The sequence below is a fragment of the Adelges cooleyi genome, unplaced genomic scaffold (genome assembly GCF_023614345.1).
Source record: "Adelges cooleyi isolate 19-005CV unplaced genomic scaffold, UGA_ACOO_1.1 ACOO_flye_CR_arks_rails_tigmint_CR_PRNA_2, whole genome shotgun sequence".
Taxonomy (NCBI): domain Eukaryota; kingdom Metazoa; phylum Arthropoda; class Insecta; order Hemiptera; family Adelgidae; genus Adelges; species Adelges cooleyi.
The window spans coordinates 6,497,907-6,515,112 of record NW_026095860.1 but is presented as its reverse complement, the minus strand read 5'-3'; the positions used below and the strand labels follow the sequence as shown (position 1 = coordinate 6,515,112).

The window sequence follows — 17,206 nt, the reverse complement described above, 5'->3', positions numbered from 1 at the left end:
CCAATTGAATAATCAAGATAAATGTATCTCGTTTAGTTATCTATAACTAAACGACGGCAATGTAATACAAATATAAAATGAACATAATATCAAAATGTGTACAACGTCAATCCCGCTTCGCCTCGAAACAAGACAAAAGCTTGGTTATCAATAATTTAACAACTTCAGCTATACCATTAAATTGTCGCGAATACCCAAGTAGACATGTAAAGTTTTAGTCAAACTTTATGGTTTACGATAATAATGCACGTTAGGAATTATCTAACGGAATAATTTAAAAAATCATTCTTCCGCTTGAATACGTTTGGATCGTTACTGTGAATGTTAATAAAAAACAATTATTGTGATATTTCAGTGTTATCATAAACCATACACGAATAATTACAAGACTTTAGTTGCTATAATTTTGTACTTGTTTGTAAAAACATTGAAAAATATTAAAGTTAATATGTACTTAAATCCGAAGGTCTAATTTCACATAATTTTGATTATCAAGCTAATTTATATACATTCATTAATTATATTTATGAATAATCACTGATTTGCTGATGTTTTGTTATTCTAAACCTTAACTAATAGTTGAATAGTTTTTTGTAGAAACAATAGTAAAACGTGAATGTATTAATTTATTTTATAAAGTTTATAGGATATTTATGTACATAATTAATACATTAATGGCAAATATGTGGTTCTTATTTCGTAGAAGAGTTCACCGTTGGCTACATTTCCAAGGTGTAACTAAAAACAATTGGCCGTCATGATAGTGATGTGGTATCAATGTTTTGAAGATAATTTCTCTTGTGTTCTAATGTATTCGGCAGTAAGTCTGCGGAAAAAGTTGCCTTGTTGGAAACTGGTTACATATTATATTTCATAGAAGACGGTGGTGAATAAAATCGCCAGCAAAAATTGAAATGTACACGTGCGATTGAACAAAATGCCCGTTGGCGTTGTGAGTACCAGACAAAGTGACTGTAGAGTGTAATTGTGTCAATATCGATGACGTCCATATCAAACATAATATAAACGAATTGATTTGATACCATCGGACGGTATTGCGGCGAATTTCAGGCAAACTGGGTTGTGAAGCGACTGTTTAATACAAATTCGCATAACATGAAACGACGACATTACAAAATGAGCCATTGTTACATCTTAATTTGTCGTCATTCAGTACTTCATTAATGTCGTTTGTTCGTTATCTCGTCATTATCTTATTTCCATATAATAAAACCGTACCCAACCGCTTTGCTAATGTTCTCTGAAATCCACACACATATCGACCGCACGCACAACCTCACTGTGAGTGACAGCGACACCGTCACCGTCAAGAATAGTAGTAGGTAATGGATCGGGTTGAAAGATAACTTTTTTAATTTGTTTTATTTATTTTGACGATGTAACTAGCCACTATAAAATATAACAATAGTCCGCGCCATGATTTTGATTAACGCGGTTATATATTGTTAATATTTTCAACAAATGAGAACGACACACCAGAATATATAATAATCTTATTAATCCGAATGTTCTTAAACAACTAATAGAATGCCTCTGTAACGGTTGGTGTGTTTATATACAAAAAAAAAGCATGCTGTAATTCCACAGTTTTGGCCATTATTCGCCTCTCTGACATTAAATTACAACAAGGACGTTACAAGTGGCTTACAGAACTCTAAAAGCCGGCATAATGATTGATACTCCGTCGTCGGTTCTTAAAATATGACAACAATAGTAATATATTTTAAGGGATTCGTTAAGTAATTTTTTTAAAAACTATAAAACTCGACGTAATCCTTTAATCTCCACAGCGAAAGTCCAAGACTCATTTTTAACCGACGCGTTAATGAATTGCTAATGTAATTTTTTACCAAAATTCAAAACTCTTTGAGTTTGTATAAAACGCGATTTTCGAGAGCAATTCCAGCAATTGGTATTTCGTTGTTAAAAAAATGTTTATCACTGCCAAATGTATTTTTATTTACTACTTCTTATAATCAGTGACCAAATGTCTTCAATTAAAACAAAAAATAAATATTGACTCATTATACATTATATTGTAAGTAAATATAGATAATAATATCTGCATGTGCAATATTAAGAAAAATTATAAAAGCATAATACTATTAAGAACCATTGATAGCCAAATAACGTCAACGGCGACAATAAACCTATTTATTTATGTTGTTTTTCCGAAAATGTTAAACGAAATGTAAAAACACGTGCAATAAGTATATTGGCCGGCTATGTTTGTAAGAAGGCAACCTATTTAAAAACAAGCGTTTGCAACGAATGGGTGATGTGGTACCAACAATGTTTTTGAAATAATATCTCTGTGTTTGGTGTCGCTTATTCGCCAATCTGCACAATCAATTCACTTGTTAAAAACCGGTCAACTATGATCTGTAGGAGATAAAGGTCAATATAACCACCAGAGTGATTTGAAATGGTTCAATTGATTGCGAAACTTGCAATTGAAGAGGACTGTTTAAGTATAGACATAAGTCAACCGAATTGGCCCCATTGCGACATGCGACATTCGACTTTCAGAGCAAAACCTGAAAGCAGCTTTTATGTGAAAGTACAGATAGCTACTTTGTACAACTTAGGGAGTGTATCAGTGCTTTATGGCTTGTTTCTTGTATAATACTTCAATGATAGTTGGATATCATCATGGAGAATTTATTATCTAATGTCAGGTCATTATTATTTCGAAAATATTTCGACTACTTATTGATATACGTTATTCATTGATAGACTAGAACTGTAAGCTGTATTTGTCGTTATTAGAAAATAAAACAATATTCTCTAGACCAGTTGCGCCAAGAAGGTTTTATAGTAAATTAAATGTACCGTGACATAAATTCTTTTCGAGGTATAGTAATTATATTTATAAAGGTAAAAAAACAGATTTTTGAACTTAATTTCACGTCATACTTACACAGTTAAAATAAATAGTTGTTGGCATATAAGCCCAATATCGTTAAGAACACAGTTAATGTTTGACACAATGTTTTAACGCTAACTCTGCAATTAAATGTGAAACAAAAAACACATGCAGCGTGTATTCATCAAGATATCACGTTTCGGTCTGTACTAAAAACGTTAGTTGTACTAAGAAAAGGCGAGAACTCATCCGTAACACGTATTCGCTTGAAGTTTTTAGCCATAACGAGTTTACTTGACAAGAATATATAATACACGAATATTGATATCTTACCTTTGTATGGCATCAACCCTATAATTTCTAAATTCCTCGAATATCAAGCAATTATTCCGTTTAACAATTAGTTTCCTACATGTTAACAAAAGGTCGCACGTCGAACTACACTATAATTTTCGAACGGCAATTTTTCAACAACAAAATATTTAAGTAGATATTTTCAGTTTCATACACACGTTATAATTAATTGTACTACTAGGGAGTCTAAAAAAAATCTTATAAACTAAACCAGCGAGTGATCCAATTAAAACGATTCTTTCAGTACCTCTCTGTCAGATAGCATTGATTGGCTATTTGACCAATATTAACTATATTGACTTTTATTAGTCTCCGTGATATAAATGGGAAAATTAAAAATTAAAATTCAAAAGGTTGATCTCGAGGACATTATTATCAAAACCGCAATAAATTTGTATCAGAAAATTTAGACACGGGATACCGTAAAATTATTGATTATTAGCCACCCAAAAAGTAAATTTGAGTGGATCGGTTGAATCGGATCACCTTTTATGTGCTACAAAATATGATTTATCGGTTTCTCTACCTTTGGACGGCACGGGTCGATGGCTGTAGCCGTTGTGGTTTTCGGTGGCGGTCAGCTCATCTAGTTCCGGTTGGTTCCAGACAAGCACGTGTCCCGAGGATTTTCTAACTCCGCAGTTGGACGGTCCGGGCGGGCTTCGCGCACTTCCGGCACCGCCGAACGACGATTCTGCCTCGACGACGGACTTGACACCGGACATAAGGCCCACGCCGGCCTCCTCCTCCTCGGACTCTATCCCGCCGCGGCCGCCTTCTCCATCCCATCTGCGGCCGGACATCAGCAAGGACCACCGCCCGACGATACCCTTTCACCAAAACCGGTAGAACACATTGGTCAGTCTGCCATTGTGCTTGTGCTATCTAATCATTTTCATCAACCAAAACGAATCTAGTTACTATACACATTCCATTTAAAATTGCAAGTAAACCGTTATGTTCAATTTTACCAAAGCACTTGACACTCAAACGCGCACAAGAGTCACACCCCGTAATGGCACCGGTACAAGGGAGATTCTGCATGCTCATAGGTTATATTTTAATAGCAGCTACTTCGACAGCATGACTTAATCTAAAAACTTAAGAGGCCTTTTCCGTCAAATTAAGCTACTATGATTGACGAATTAGGCATTTTCAACGTAATCTCGAAAGTCTAAACTCGGATGCCGATTAAAGTCCTATGTTTTTAAGCCAAAGACGTTATCATTTTAAGTTAATAATCTGTTAATTAAAAAAAAACTTGGGATGTTATAGTGTTATGGTATAACATATATGTTCTCCGGTCCTTTAAAAATTTCTTAACACATTATCGTCGTTACGATTCGCAGAACGATCAGCAAACGGAGTCTTTTAAAATTGAAGTATTGATCTTAATTCAGAGGCCTGGCCACTACGTCGCCTTCAATTTGGCGTAAAAGCATTACTATTTTGATGGAAACCTATCAAATAACTGGCTAACGCAATAATGTATACAATGTATAAACAACGGTTGGAGTACTTACGTTCAAAGTTTACACGGCTGTAAGAGCATTTGCTATCTAAACTTGCACCGAATAAACTAATTAACCAGCCGGTTATAATAAAAGCGTTTTATTAGATTATCATGGAGGCGGAACGTTCAATTACAACAACATGAAAACTTATAGATGATTATTATGTGCGAACAAAGTGAAAACGCTATAATAAATTTACCTAACGCTGTGTAGAAACCTAAGGCTTATATTCTAGTATTAAGGCTTATATTAAAAAAAAACAAAGGAATATTTGCCAACAATTAATGTAGTAATTAGAGCGATTTTAGCACATTAAAGCACAACATCCGAGTGACTATAAACATAAAAATTTGCTCATGACTTTTCGCGTATGACAGTCGGAATAAAATATGTCTGTTGTTTAGTAAAATGTAATTATTTACACAGAAAATATGTCTTTAGAAATGTATTCTATTTGTGTGTACCGTGTTTCGGTGTAACGACTGAAGTATACTACTAGAAATTGAAAGTTATTAAATTTAATATTACACTCGTTGTGTGCTTAAAAAAAACAGTGCGATCTACCTATTTACCTGCAGTTTAACCTCTAATAATGTATTCCCGTTTCAATATCACTCGTTTGACTTACACGACACTACAGCTCGAGGTCATACGCAGTTATTGGCCATTCCAATCTAATGAACTGTTTGCAAGACATAGGTAGAACGGGGTTTCATCGAGATTGCGTTTGGAGGAAAAGCCTAGGGGATTTTTGACGGTTGTCGACGCGACAAGGAGTATGACTGACAACGGGACAAATTGGCCAGAGACCCTGATCGTGTAATCGATAAACGACAATCTCTAAGACGCGGTATCATGACAAGTAGCCTAGTCAAAATGTTTGAAAAACTGTAGTACACGTGGTAGAAAAATGTAAGATTATGGAATTAATAAGGTAATATTTTTGTTAAGTTTACCTTTTCTGTGGGTAATCGATAGGTTAACAAACACGGCACACCGGTAATTAATTTACCTGCGAGCTACCGCCAGAGTGCAAAAAAAAAACAATTAAACCGTATCAGCCGGACACTGGCACAAACATGACAATAGAAGCAAGTCAAAATGAAGGATTGGATCCTCTGATGCATATGGGGTGGTCAAACGACTAGCGCAAACATTGAATCAACAAGCTAGCTATGTAATTAAGCCGCTGTCAAAAAAAGCAAACGGCGGTGGTCACTCTATAATGATTGGTTTTTGTTTGGCGCTCTAATGCTCGTTTTTTTTACCCGGTTCTTTTTGGACAGGAAACCCATTGAGTCACGCGTCGAAGCCTTTGTCGCAATAATAGTAGACATTTAAAAGTACAACAATTACTAAAACAACGCGAAAACAATCTATAATTTGTATTATTATTCTTTTTTAATATTTATTATTCATGATTCGGAAAAATTTTAGACCTCGAATAAGACAATATGAAAAATGTTCTCTTAATATTGCTTTGGAATATTTTTTCCTGCGATTAACATCATCATTTGGAATGGATAAAACTTATTATACACATTGTAGACGTTGTACCGGCGATACAACTGCAAAACTACGGTCGAATTGGTTTGCAGAGATTGCACTTCGACTGAGAAGATAGGACCGGCGATACGGTGCTAAAATATTAAATACATCTAACACAGACACCAGATCCGAAACTGGTGTGTTTACAAAGTAAATTGTACGGTTTTCACAATAACAATAATGACGACGACGGGGTGAAAGTCATTGTTTGCGCGCTCGCCCGAACAAGTTTTGTTTTTCAGTGGGAATAATTTGAAGCAACAACAATCAAACTTTGCACAAGTTTCTCAAACGTTCGCTTACAATAGGCCGTCTTTTTATTTGTACAACACTTGTGTTGCGTTATGTGTGTAAAAAAGTACTCGGCTGTGTTTTTTTAGTCGATATCGTTTAACTTTTTACAACGTGTGGGTGTCCGTCTTAAAGGGATGTATGTGACAAACGACTATAGAAATATTCAAAACCGGTAATGGTCCGTGTCACCGAGAAACCACTGTTCCTAATTTGGACTTCCCATAATACCTCATTTTCGTAGAAAATCCCACGGGGAGAATTGTCCTTCCCACCCCTTCGGCCTTCTCTACTCCCGAGCCTACCACTGGCGGCTTAGCCAAAGCTAATTAAATTCCTATCAAATTCCGCTGCGGTTTTTTGTACAAATGGTCTAACACGGTTGCCAACGGTTCAGGGTTGCCGTGACAGACTTTTATTTTGGCCATACAGCAAACGGTTTAAACGGAACAATTTACTCTCGTTAGCCGTTTCACCGTTAATAATTTATACTTATCTCCCAACGTACATTGGCTACCTTACTACCCGAACCAATATTGTCCATAATCGCCCCTCCCCCTCCTCTTGATCCTCAAACGACTCCTTAAACACCACACCGAAGTCCCAATTAATAAATACTGCGACAATGTGGACTTTGGTTGTTTGGAATCTATTTTCCATACATTTTTAGGCTGTTTTCAATTTCCGAATAAACGTAAACTGCGAGAAACGAAACTTACATTCACAATTAGAATTAAAAATTTAACAAACGAGGAAAAATAATTGTAATTCGGTTATTAAAAATTATGAACTCGTTTTGAACTCGCTTGAGTACATTACTATGATGATAAATTTTACAAAATTAAAAGAGCAATTTAATTTTTGTTTACACTGCGTCGTTCTAAAGTTTTAAACGGTAATAATTATCTTTTCGTTTATCAGAAGAGGAAAAAAGAAAAAAAAGAAGATATTTCCTTACAACGTATATATATAATATATATATATATATATATATATATAAGGACGGACGTCCAGTTACGAGCAATCCAGACAGACAGTGGAAACAGGGTGGGGGGGAGAGTTGTTTCTACTATGGCTTAGCCGTCTGTAAACGTGCGACGGAAATGCGAAAATAAATATAAACCTTCGTGTACGTTGCCATAAACGCAAGAAGAGGAAAGTCGTCGTGCCGAGTCTCAATTATTGACACTAGAGGAACAGGAGGTAGTCCTCCCCTCGACCCCTGAATTCCCCCCAACCAACATAGGTCATAAAAATACTCTTCGATTGCTCTCTGCCCGTTCTTTCCATCCGTTTCCTTCGAACAAAACGTCGACGTATGTGATAAAGTAAGGTACAGCACCAACGCAATTCGAAGGGGGATCATTAAGAAAACCCAATTGAGTCGACACCTGCAGCAGCTGCTACAATCGGCACACAATTATTATTTTCGTACTATTCAACGGTATCGCTGCAAAAAAAAATCCCAGAACCGTTTTTTTTTTTTTTTTATATATTACTTTTTATCCCCAACTCGTATTTAATAGTATTGATCACCCACGCGACACACTATAATCAAAAACATAATACGTGAGACAAATATTAACAATAATGATATATCCGCTTTTGACAGCTGCACAACACGGCCAGTACAAAGTGATTCATTAAGGATAAGACGCTCGTTTGTATGTTAAAACGATTGCAGTTTTGTAGTTTTTCTCTGTGAAAATATTTTCGTTTATGTTATTTGGCAAAAATATAAAATTACTAAATATCCTTTAGTATTTTTCAGAGCTCTGTAGACTATTCAAAACTTAAAACGGTGACGTATAATATATTTAACCGATTGTTCAAATTAAGATGAATATGCCAAAAGACGGTAAAACTGGAAAAATAGTAATATTGACTTATACCCTTTGGTCAAACACAACAGAACTATATTATCATCGACTCGGTTGTACTCTTATAGTTCTGTCTTAAATTACGATACCGAGTATACATAGTGGCGTTTGTAGAGTGAAAAAACAATACCGTCGAAAATTATAAACTTCAAACTATAACCAAATACACAGGGGGATGACAATGGTCGTGTCTCTGATCGTAAGTACTATATTCGCGCGGTTATCCGGCGTCAAAAGATCTTGCACGCCGGTTGCCGCCGGAAGGGGAAGTTCACCTTACAGACAAGCGACAGGTAATGAGTTTGACAGCAATATTTATTATTATCATTATGAATGCGTTGCTCGCCCGTGTCGCGTTGAAGCGTTGTGCGCATAATACATACATAATCGCCGTAGGGGACGACTTAACCCCCCCCCCCCCAAAAAAAAAAAACAAAACACACACACATACGATAAGCCGAGTTGACTCCGTGCCAGGAATTGCGTTCGGCGTTTCATTAAAGACACGGTAACCGGTCAAAATTTGACAAAAATAGTGCTGCAAAGAATTTGGAACACGTGTCAACGGCGGACGACAACGGCGTTAAATAAAATATATTATACATGAATACAACATTGTGTACAGTCGTGCGGTTTTTTTTTATTAACACCGTAACCCGTTCATGTCTATGTGAGAGAATAGCATAATATTAAAGGGGTGAGTTGAAAACGATTACCATATTACGGTGGAAGGTGAGAACAAAAAAAAAACCACAATTTTCTACGTCTGTCCCCGGAAGCGTTGTTTTTACCATCAAGCCGGATAGTTCAAAACATAAAAAAAACCGTTGTTTTTGTAACACATAATATTGCGTCTATTTAAAAAACAAACAATTATATTTTACAACAATTCAAACGTCCAAAATGTGATTTTAATAAAATAGCTTGGGTACAATTATTTTGTGAAATTTTCTTCTTACGCGCACAACGCCTTGCTAAAATACATATCAAACGGTCAAAGTACGATAAAACTCGCGTAAACCGATGGTTTTTGTTTTTTTTTTTTTTTTTTTTTTAGAAGCAAACGAAACGGTCTCCGAGGACCTTAAGCCGGGCTTAAATAGTCCCACGAATCCCCTACGATAACGGCCATAAAGTAATTCATATTTCACCGCAATCGATTGAGAAATAAAATATGGTCGTTCCCGTAAAACGATATTATACATCATTCGAAAGCATTTATTTTTATTTTTCAGCAAACAAAAATTTCACCGAGGCGACAAAGTGCGTGCCTAAGAACGTTTACGTGCCGTTTTTTTTTCTTTTTTCACACACATATCATACATTTAACGGTCTACGACATTACATAATACACATTATTGTGGAGTCTATGCAAAATCATATCGTTAACAAATGTTGACGTTAATCAGTGTATTGTTTAGATAACAACGGAAAGGAATCGCTGTGATGGATTTATATTTTACATATAATAATATATGCCTACACATCATATCCCTATTTATGGCAGACCCATTTATTTAATCACTGAACCCTAGTAATTATATCGCGCATTATTAAATGGGCCGGCATGAACATAAAAAAAACTCCATTCGACCAAGTAAACATCAAAATAGACATTAATACAATAAACGTGAATTTTTTTGTGAACAACGACTTTTTTAATTTTAGGCAACCGAAACACAACGTCTCAGGGCATAGAAAATTGTATTATTGTAATCACCTTGTACATTATGTTAACTGTTAAAACAAAAACTGGAGAATACATCGGAAAACGACGCATAAAATGCTCGAGCTTTAAATACCGTAAAATAGGAAACGTCAAGGCAAATTATTATTCTACAGCCAAAGTCTAAAAAAGCAAGTCCCAAAACTCCAATTAGTTCATAATAACGACGCGCAAGCTACCAAAATGTAAAAATGTCTATAAAATGTGATTGAACTGTTAAAGTTCCAATTTTTTTTTTTCACTAAACATAGATAACGCTGTTATATTATCGATTAAAGACGAAGGACTTCCAAAGTAAGCGCATTGTAAACCTTATGATGAAATATTAGGCAAAGCTTACTGCTAAACGTTGCTTTTAAAAACAAATACTCTTTCAATGACCCGAGGTTGATTAGATTAATGTCGATAATGATACCTATCTACTTAAAACAGACCACGTGTCGGGGCCAAGTTGTTTGTTGTGATAAAATCAAGGAAGAGAAAATATATTGTTGGTAAAATGATTTTTTTATTTTACTCGATAGGAACTTCAATTAAAAATTCTACGTCGACCGACGTGCCCGCCAGTTAAGTGATCGGTTGTCTTGAGATCTAGGACTTCCGTTTATCATTTTCTATGACGAATATTTAGGATAGTGTTATAAATTATAATACTTTTAGTTACTTTTCTAACAATATCGGACGAATAGGAAAAAAATAATAATACACGAGGGCGCGTCGTCAATCGATTCGACGGCGTTGGCGGCCAACATAAAACAGTATAATATTAGCTATTATCATTTATTTTACGACGATATCATTATGTTTATTATTTTAAAAAATGATATGCTAAGTTTATACAGTTTTATGCAGTTTTGAAACTAAACCATTTTACAAATAATTAAAAACGGTAAAAAAATTTTCTATTGTAAACGTTTTTATTTTTCAAAACGGTGTAATATTATAAAAACGATTTAGAAATGTTTAAATGGTAATAGACAAATTAGAAAATCAAAACAGTTTAGTTTGTTAACGTTTTTTTTTTAGAAATCTAGTTAATATTGAATGTCGTGTAACGTTTGGCAAGTGCTTTGGAGGATAACTATAATTTTTTTTCTAAACATTTGGTCGGTTTCACCGAGTGTGTGCGGTTTGGGTATGGCATGAGACTTAATCTGATGCGATACGCAATAACTCTTTCGGTTAGCCCGTTGGTGGTCAAGCGCTTGTCAACGCTCGGTGAAACCGAATAGTAATAATAACAGTTATGATATAGTTACACAGTATGTGGACGACGGCGAACCGCTTAAGTTCAGATACGGTCGGCGGACCGGTGCCGGTGGCGCGAAGTAGTCGACCGACGACGGCGGCTGCACCACATGTCGACGAAATACGGCGACGGCGGCAAAAGCAGACACACACACACACTGTCACACACACACACACACAGGCACAGGTACAAAGCGGGTAAACCGACGATTTCGGCGTCCGGGGGGTAAGTGCGAGTGATTGGCGCGCTCGACGGCAGCGGCAGCACACTGTCAGACGCACGCTCGCGAGCGGACAGAAGCACGCACACGATTTGGTCTGCACACTCACCGGGTGCTGCTGGATAGCGCACAGGGCCGCGGCGGACTGCAGCGGCGGTTTCGCCGCCGGTACGGCCGTCGCGCGGCCCGGCGGCGCTTGCGTGCTCTAGGCGTATCGATCGCGTCGTCCGCCGTCCATCGCCGCCACCGCCAAAGTCCCCTCACACCGGGCTGCCGTAATGCATGTACCGGTGTGCATGGCCTCGCGGTACGTCTGTCGCCACTAGACCCCCTAACGAAATCTCGGCGTGTACACGGTACACACACGTGGATTCAATCATACCCGTCATCTTGGGTGTCTTCCCTATCGCCACTGGCACCCGTTTAAGGAAACGTCCATTGCGACAGGATTACCGATAAAAGCACGGGAAGGAAAAAGTCGCTTAAAAGGCTGCCAGTTTTCTCGGGATAAAATAATTTAATAGATAATCGACGGTAAATTATCGCTTGGCTTTTGTCTAAAACAAATAAATATTTTCCCTAAAATCTACGGATAACATATTGTTTTTTTAATGTATTTCCAAATAGGTTTTCATTTCCTGTCACTTGCAAAACAAGATACAAATAAACGAGAAGCACCAAACTGATTATATGGAACGCACGTTGCTATAGTCGATTTACGTATAGTTGTTTATTGAAACAGTTAAATTAACATAAACAATTTTACAGTTTACTATTCTACTATACTAGAATAAAACCCTACCAGGGTTGGACATTTTTTTAATCTGGTGTTTAGTTCAGTGACGAATAGTGAAGATAGAAACTATTTATATCTAGGGGTTCAAGTCACGGCTCCTAAAAAAGGCAATAATAATAAGACTGACTATATAATAATTAATATATGTGATAACGGAGGAAAAAATAACGAAAACTTAAAAATTAATAATAATCAAACGGATCAAAATATGTTGTTAAGGTAATAAAACAAAGGGATACTGAAAGAATTAATTTCGAAAGAATTAATGGTCATAACTCATATGAAGGGCACAGGGGAAAAACGGTAGTTGTCACATTATAACAATTTTAGAGTATAGCAAAAACGTTCGTGAATTCCTCTACCTCTTACATAAGAACAAAAAAAATCACAATAACTGCTACTCTAATAATAAATGTATTTATTTAAACAATCTATTGACATAAATAAAAAAAATTATTGGCATAAATTGAAAAAAAAACTATTTGAAAAAAAAAAATTCATAATGTGACTACTACCGTTTTTCCCCTGTTTCCTTCATATATTATCTAATATCACTTGTTAGTCATGTTCACTTTTTTAAAATTTACTCAACCAATAACATGATTTTAGCTTAGACGTCAATCCATGTTAGACCAAAACAATAAGCGGCACCACCTATTGCTGTTATTGAGTTAAGCAAAAAAAACACTGATTTACAACACCCCAAATGGTTAAATAGTTTCAATTTTAAGTACAAAAGTACACAACATCGACAATTGCAAACTAGATGGTGCCTCATTACATTGTATACTTCAATAGAATACTTAGCATAAGCGCTCAACTGTCATGCCCAATTGGTTAGTCATCAATCTCGATCAAACTACTGACGATGACACATTATCGTAACCACGATAAGATAGATGATAGATTCATGGTACCGCCTAATACACGGTAAACGGTAATCAATTGGGTATCAGTTGTGATTTTTGGAAAATAAGGGGAATTAAATATTATTAATTTTACGCCTAAACTATAAATTCAGTAGGTACTCGAATCTGAGATAACGCCTTTTGTCCAAGCCTGCCAAGGTATGAAGAAAACAAAAAAACAAAATTGCTGAAGCTTAGAAAAAGAAGCGGACCTAACGGTAAATCACTGCAGCTGACAAATGGTCACCATGCCACGCGTTGTATTGTTCTTGAAACCCAAAACCGTTCCTATTACAAAAAAAAAGTTACTATGATAAGCGACCAATGAAAATATTCACATCTGTTCAAAAACCTCAAAGGCTTTATTGGACAACATCATCTCTGTTGAAAACAAAGCTTGTAGATTGAAAGCACTTTGAGCGTGGTTGCAGACCTGCTCAGTTATTACACAAGCCCAGTTTAAGCCCTAAGCCGCACATTCAATTAGTAAAGGATCATCTCAATAAGACTCCCGTTAAGTTGAATTGAGATCAATAAATACTATATTGAATTGAAGAATTATACCATGGCATTACATGACAATTCGATTTTAATAGAAAAAATTCAATTACACAGCCCTTCAAAAAAAAAGGTATGTATATTTTCCGACGGACATCACTAGTCAATTTTTACTTATTTGAGTCGCTGAATCTGAATTCTAGGTCGGAATTATATTAGTTAGCTTTTGTTTTTTTTCGTGACCATCAAAACATTGAAAAAAGTGCTAACTCCGGCCTAGGAATCGGGTTCAGTGACTCAATAATAATATTTAACTAGTACGGTTTGTCGGGCAAACCTATACTTTATTTAAGGGGCTGTTTTATTTTTATATGCTCTGCCAATTATTATTTAATGAATAAAACGCAGTTGAAACTACTTGACCTGGGTATTTACCAAAACAAAATGTTTTTATATATTTTTGGCTGTCAAAAGTTTATGCAATGTGGTAAAATATAATACTATTTTAAAATAAGGGAGAGTACGCGGAGAGTCGCGTACGACTCGGGTTGAGTATTTTGCATATTTTATTCCAGAACTTATCTCGGTATGTCTTACTCTGGTTCTCTCTTTTTGTATTCCAAATTCTTTTCGATTCCAGACCTTTTATAATCAAGAGTCACTTGACTGCTAACCACTGTGAGAAACAATAAATTTAACATATTTTATATAAAGCTTTTTCGTTTATTATTCTCTAAAGCTAATTAAAATCGTTGCACGTCAAACGATAATTTAAACCGTAAAGCATTTAACAGTAGGTATTTAATACAATTACTTTCGTTTATTGTATATTTTACTGAATGTAGGGCAAGCCCTAAGCACAAAAGTCGGAAATAAAAAACGTTTGTTTTGAGGATTTTCTCGCTTCCTTTTTGAACGGATTAGGCAGAATTCTCGCACAAAATAGCAAAATACAATAAACAAACAAAGCATAACAGCTGTAAGTACCATGATAATAATGTAATAATAATATGACCCGTAACAACAGCTGTTATACGAGCAAGGCCTATTACGTGTCGGGCGGTACTGAATACATAAGTTTTAGTTCTGGTTAAAAATTAAAAAAAAAAAAACTCTAACAACAGCGGTATAATAACAATTGTTTTTGGATTGCAAATGATACGACGGTACCGTTTATCGATTTCAAAATTAATAATTTATTATTATTATTATTACTATAAAGCTGTCTCTGTAATTTTAACCGTTCTTCGACAACACTATACTCTATTTTTTATTGACTATTTCATAAGACGTTACTTCGTTAGCTTTGACCCGCCGTCATACCCAAATTGTTTTTTACAACAACGGCTTAGCACATCGTTAGCAGCTCCACTCCTCAAAACTCATCGCGGACCATTGAGTGGGCTTTGGACGGTCGCATTTATATAAATAGTGCTTTATCATGGTACTTGTATAACGCACACGTATAGCTATGTATTTATGTACATAATAGACTGCTCTGCTGACCGATATCATTAGCGAAACTGAATGATTTAGTCTGTCGTTTGCGTCCAATAATTGTTTGCCATAAACGACGGTTAAAGGGATCGGCACAAGAGGGGCTAAACCCTGTATAAATTATTAAGCAGAATACTATTATTATATTATTATACCTAACCTAACCTACTAAGTCCACAATTTTCTACAACGGTTTGGTATCAGTTAGTTTTACATACTCAAATGTCAACGCATTTTTTAGTGCGGATTTCCTCTCATAAACATATTCCATGGACGACAAAAAACGGTTTGTATTGAATCGCTAACATTATTATTATCATTATATGGTTAATGAGCGCGACGAATCTACACGCTATAATATCCATAACTCCTCTGCTTAGCCAAAAATGACCATACTGCTCTACACTCCGCCTTGCCCTTTAATTGTTTGACGAGCCGCCACTCGTTTACTTACACATTTACATTAGTATTAGTACAAGGTAAACCACTCGTATACACCTACTTCGGCCGTGTAAAGTCAAAAGTGTTATGCTACCGAGTGTACTTAAGTGTGTGTAGACATCATATACATACTTAGGGGCAACATTATATCATCAAGAGAACTCTCCGACGTCTTTAAATAAAGTTAACATACATGCAGTTTTGTCATTGGCACGTCTGAACATCAAAGTAATAATGATAATTTATTTTGATAGCGCGCAGTTTTTGTTTTGTGTTACACAGGTAAGTTTGTTTATTTGCTGGCATGACGTTATTTCGGGTAATGTTCGGTTTGTGTACGTTCTAGTTTTGTACATAATGACATATTGAACCGGACACTGAGTGGGCGATCGAACCAACGAACGTCGGTCGAGGTCCCCAAAGAATACATGTTTATTAAGCTCGGATGTTACGAAAATTGGCACACGGACTAGCGGAGGGCGTACAATATAATCCGTTATTAAATCGGCCATTAAGTCTGCCATCGACCTGTTGGAATCTGAGAAGGGTTTGATTTTTGGACTTTTGGAGTCGCTGTAGGTTTCGAAACGCGTTAGCCCTTAGTAATTATTATTATTGTTGTTCCTGGTAGCACAACCCACAATCCTGAAAAGAAAAACATCTTGCGGGTAATTCACATTTATAAACTGAACACTCAAACTAAACATCCATGTTTTTCTGAGCTTGCAGAGAGAAGTATTCTGAATATAAGCTAAAGCCATATAGAGATACGTATGCTGTCTTTGGTTTCAGTAAGCTAAAGAAGAGTAAACCAAAGTCCAATGACTCCAGATTTTTATAATATTTGCATATGCTATATGCCACCTTTCTTGTCATGTCTTGATATTATTCGTACTATATTTGTCGTTTATTGGCAAAGTTGGGTTAGGTACAAAAAATTATCCACGTTTGTTATCGGTTAGATGGTTTATTGCTAAATCAATAAAGTAAAAAGGTAATTATTATTGGTGTTCAAAAAGTTCTACTTAGCTCGTATAACGTTATCTTATTACAATGCAACAATCATTTTAGTTTATGATAAATTAATAATAATTAACTATCATTAATCTTAATACTCGGTCAAAAATGTCCATTCGTGTCCAGTAACTCCTATAGTTTCTTTGTCACCCATGGAGACATTACTCACTGGAGTCCTAAAAATAAGTCTATGACCTATAATTGGAGACTCATAGCTATAATATATTATAATTTTTGTTCAAGTGTATCTCGCTTGGGTGGGCTGTCTATCTATTTGATAATGGATCGTTGGCGTTCCCCGTAGAGGTGTGACGTTATCGCATTCAGATCATAGAAAGAATATAAACTCTGCGTCAAAGATAAAAAAATCAAATCCCTAG

General features: G+C 35.8%; 1 protein-coding gene across 4 annotated transcripts in view; it reads right to left on the bottom strand.

Annotated features, from left to right (window-relative positions):
* LOC126833194 (putative inorganic phosphate cotransporter) overlaps positions 1-17,206 on the bottom strand; it is a 60,089-nt gene that overhangs the window by 26,641 nt on the left and 16,242 nt on the right. For 2 of the 4 annotated variants that reach the window (XM_050564353.1, XM_050564354.1), the window contains exon 2: positions 3,768-4,126. The exons of 1 other annotated variant lie outside the window; for it this stretch is intronic. In XM_050564353.1, the coding sequence (XP_050420310.1) occupies positions 3,768-4,044 (277 nt within the window). In that variant the 5' untranslated portion in view covers positions 4,045-4,126. Of the gene's footprint in view, positions 1-3,767; positions 4,127-11,459; positions 11,803-17,206 lie in introns of those variants that run through there. One more of the 4 variants, XM_050564352.1, reaches the window with a different exon arrangement.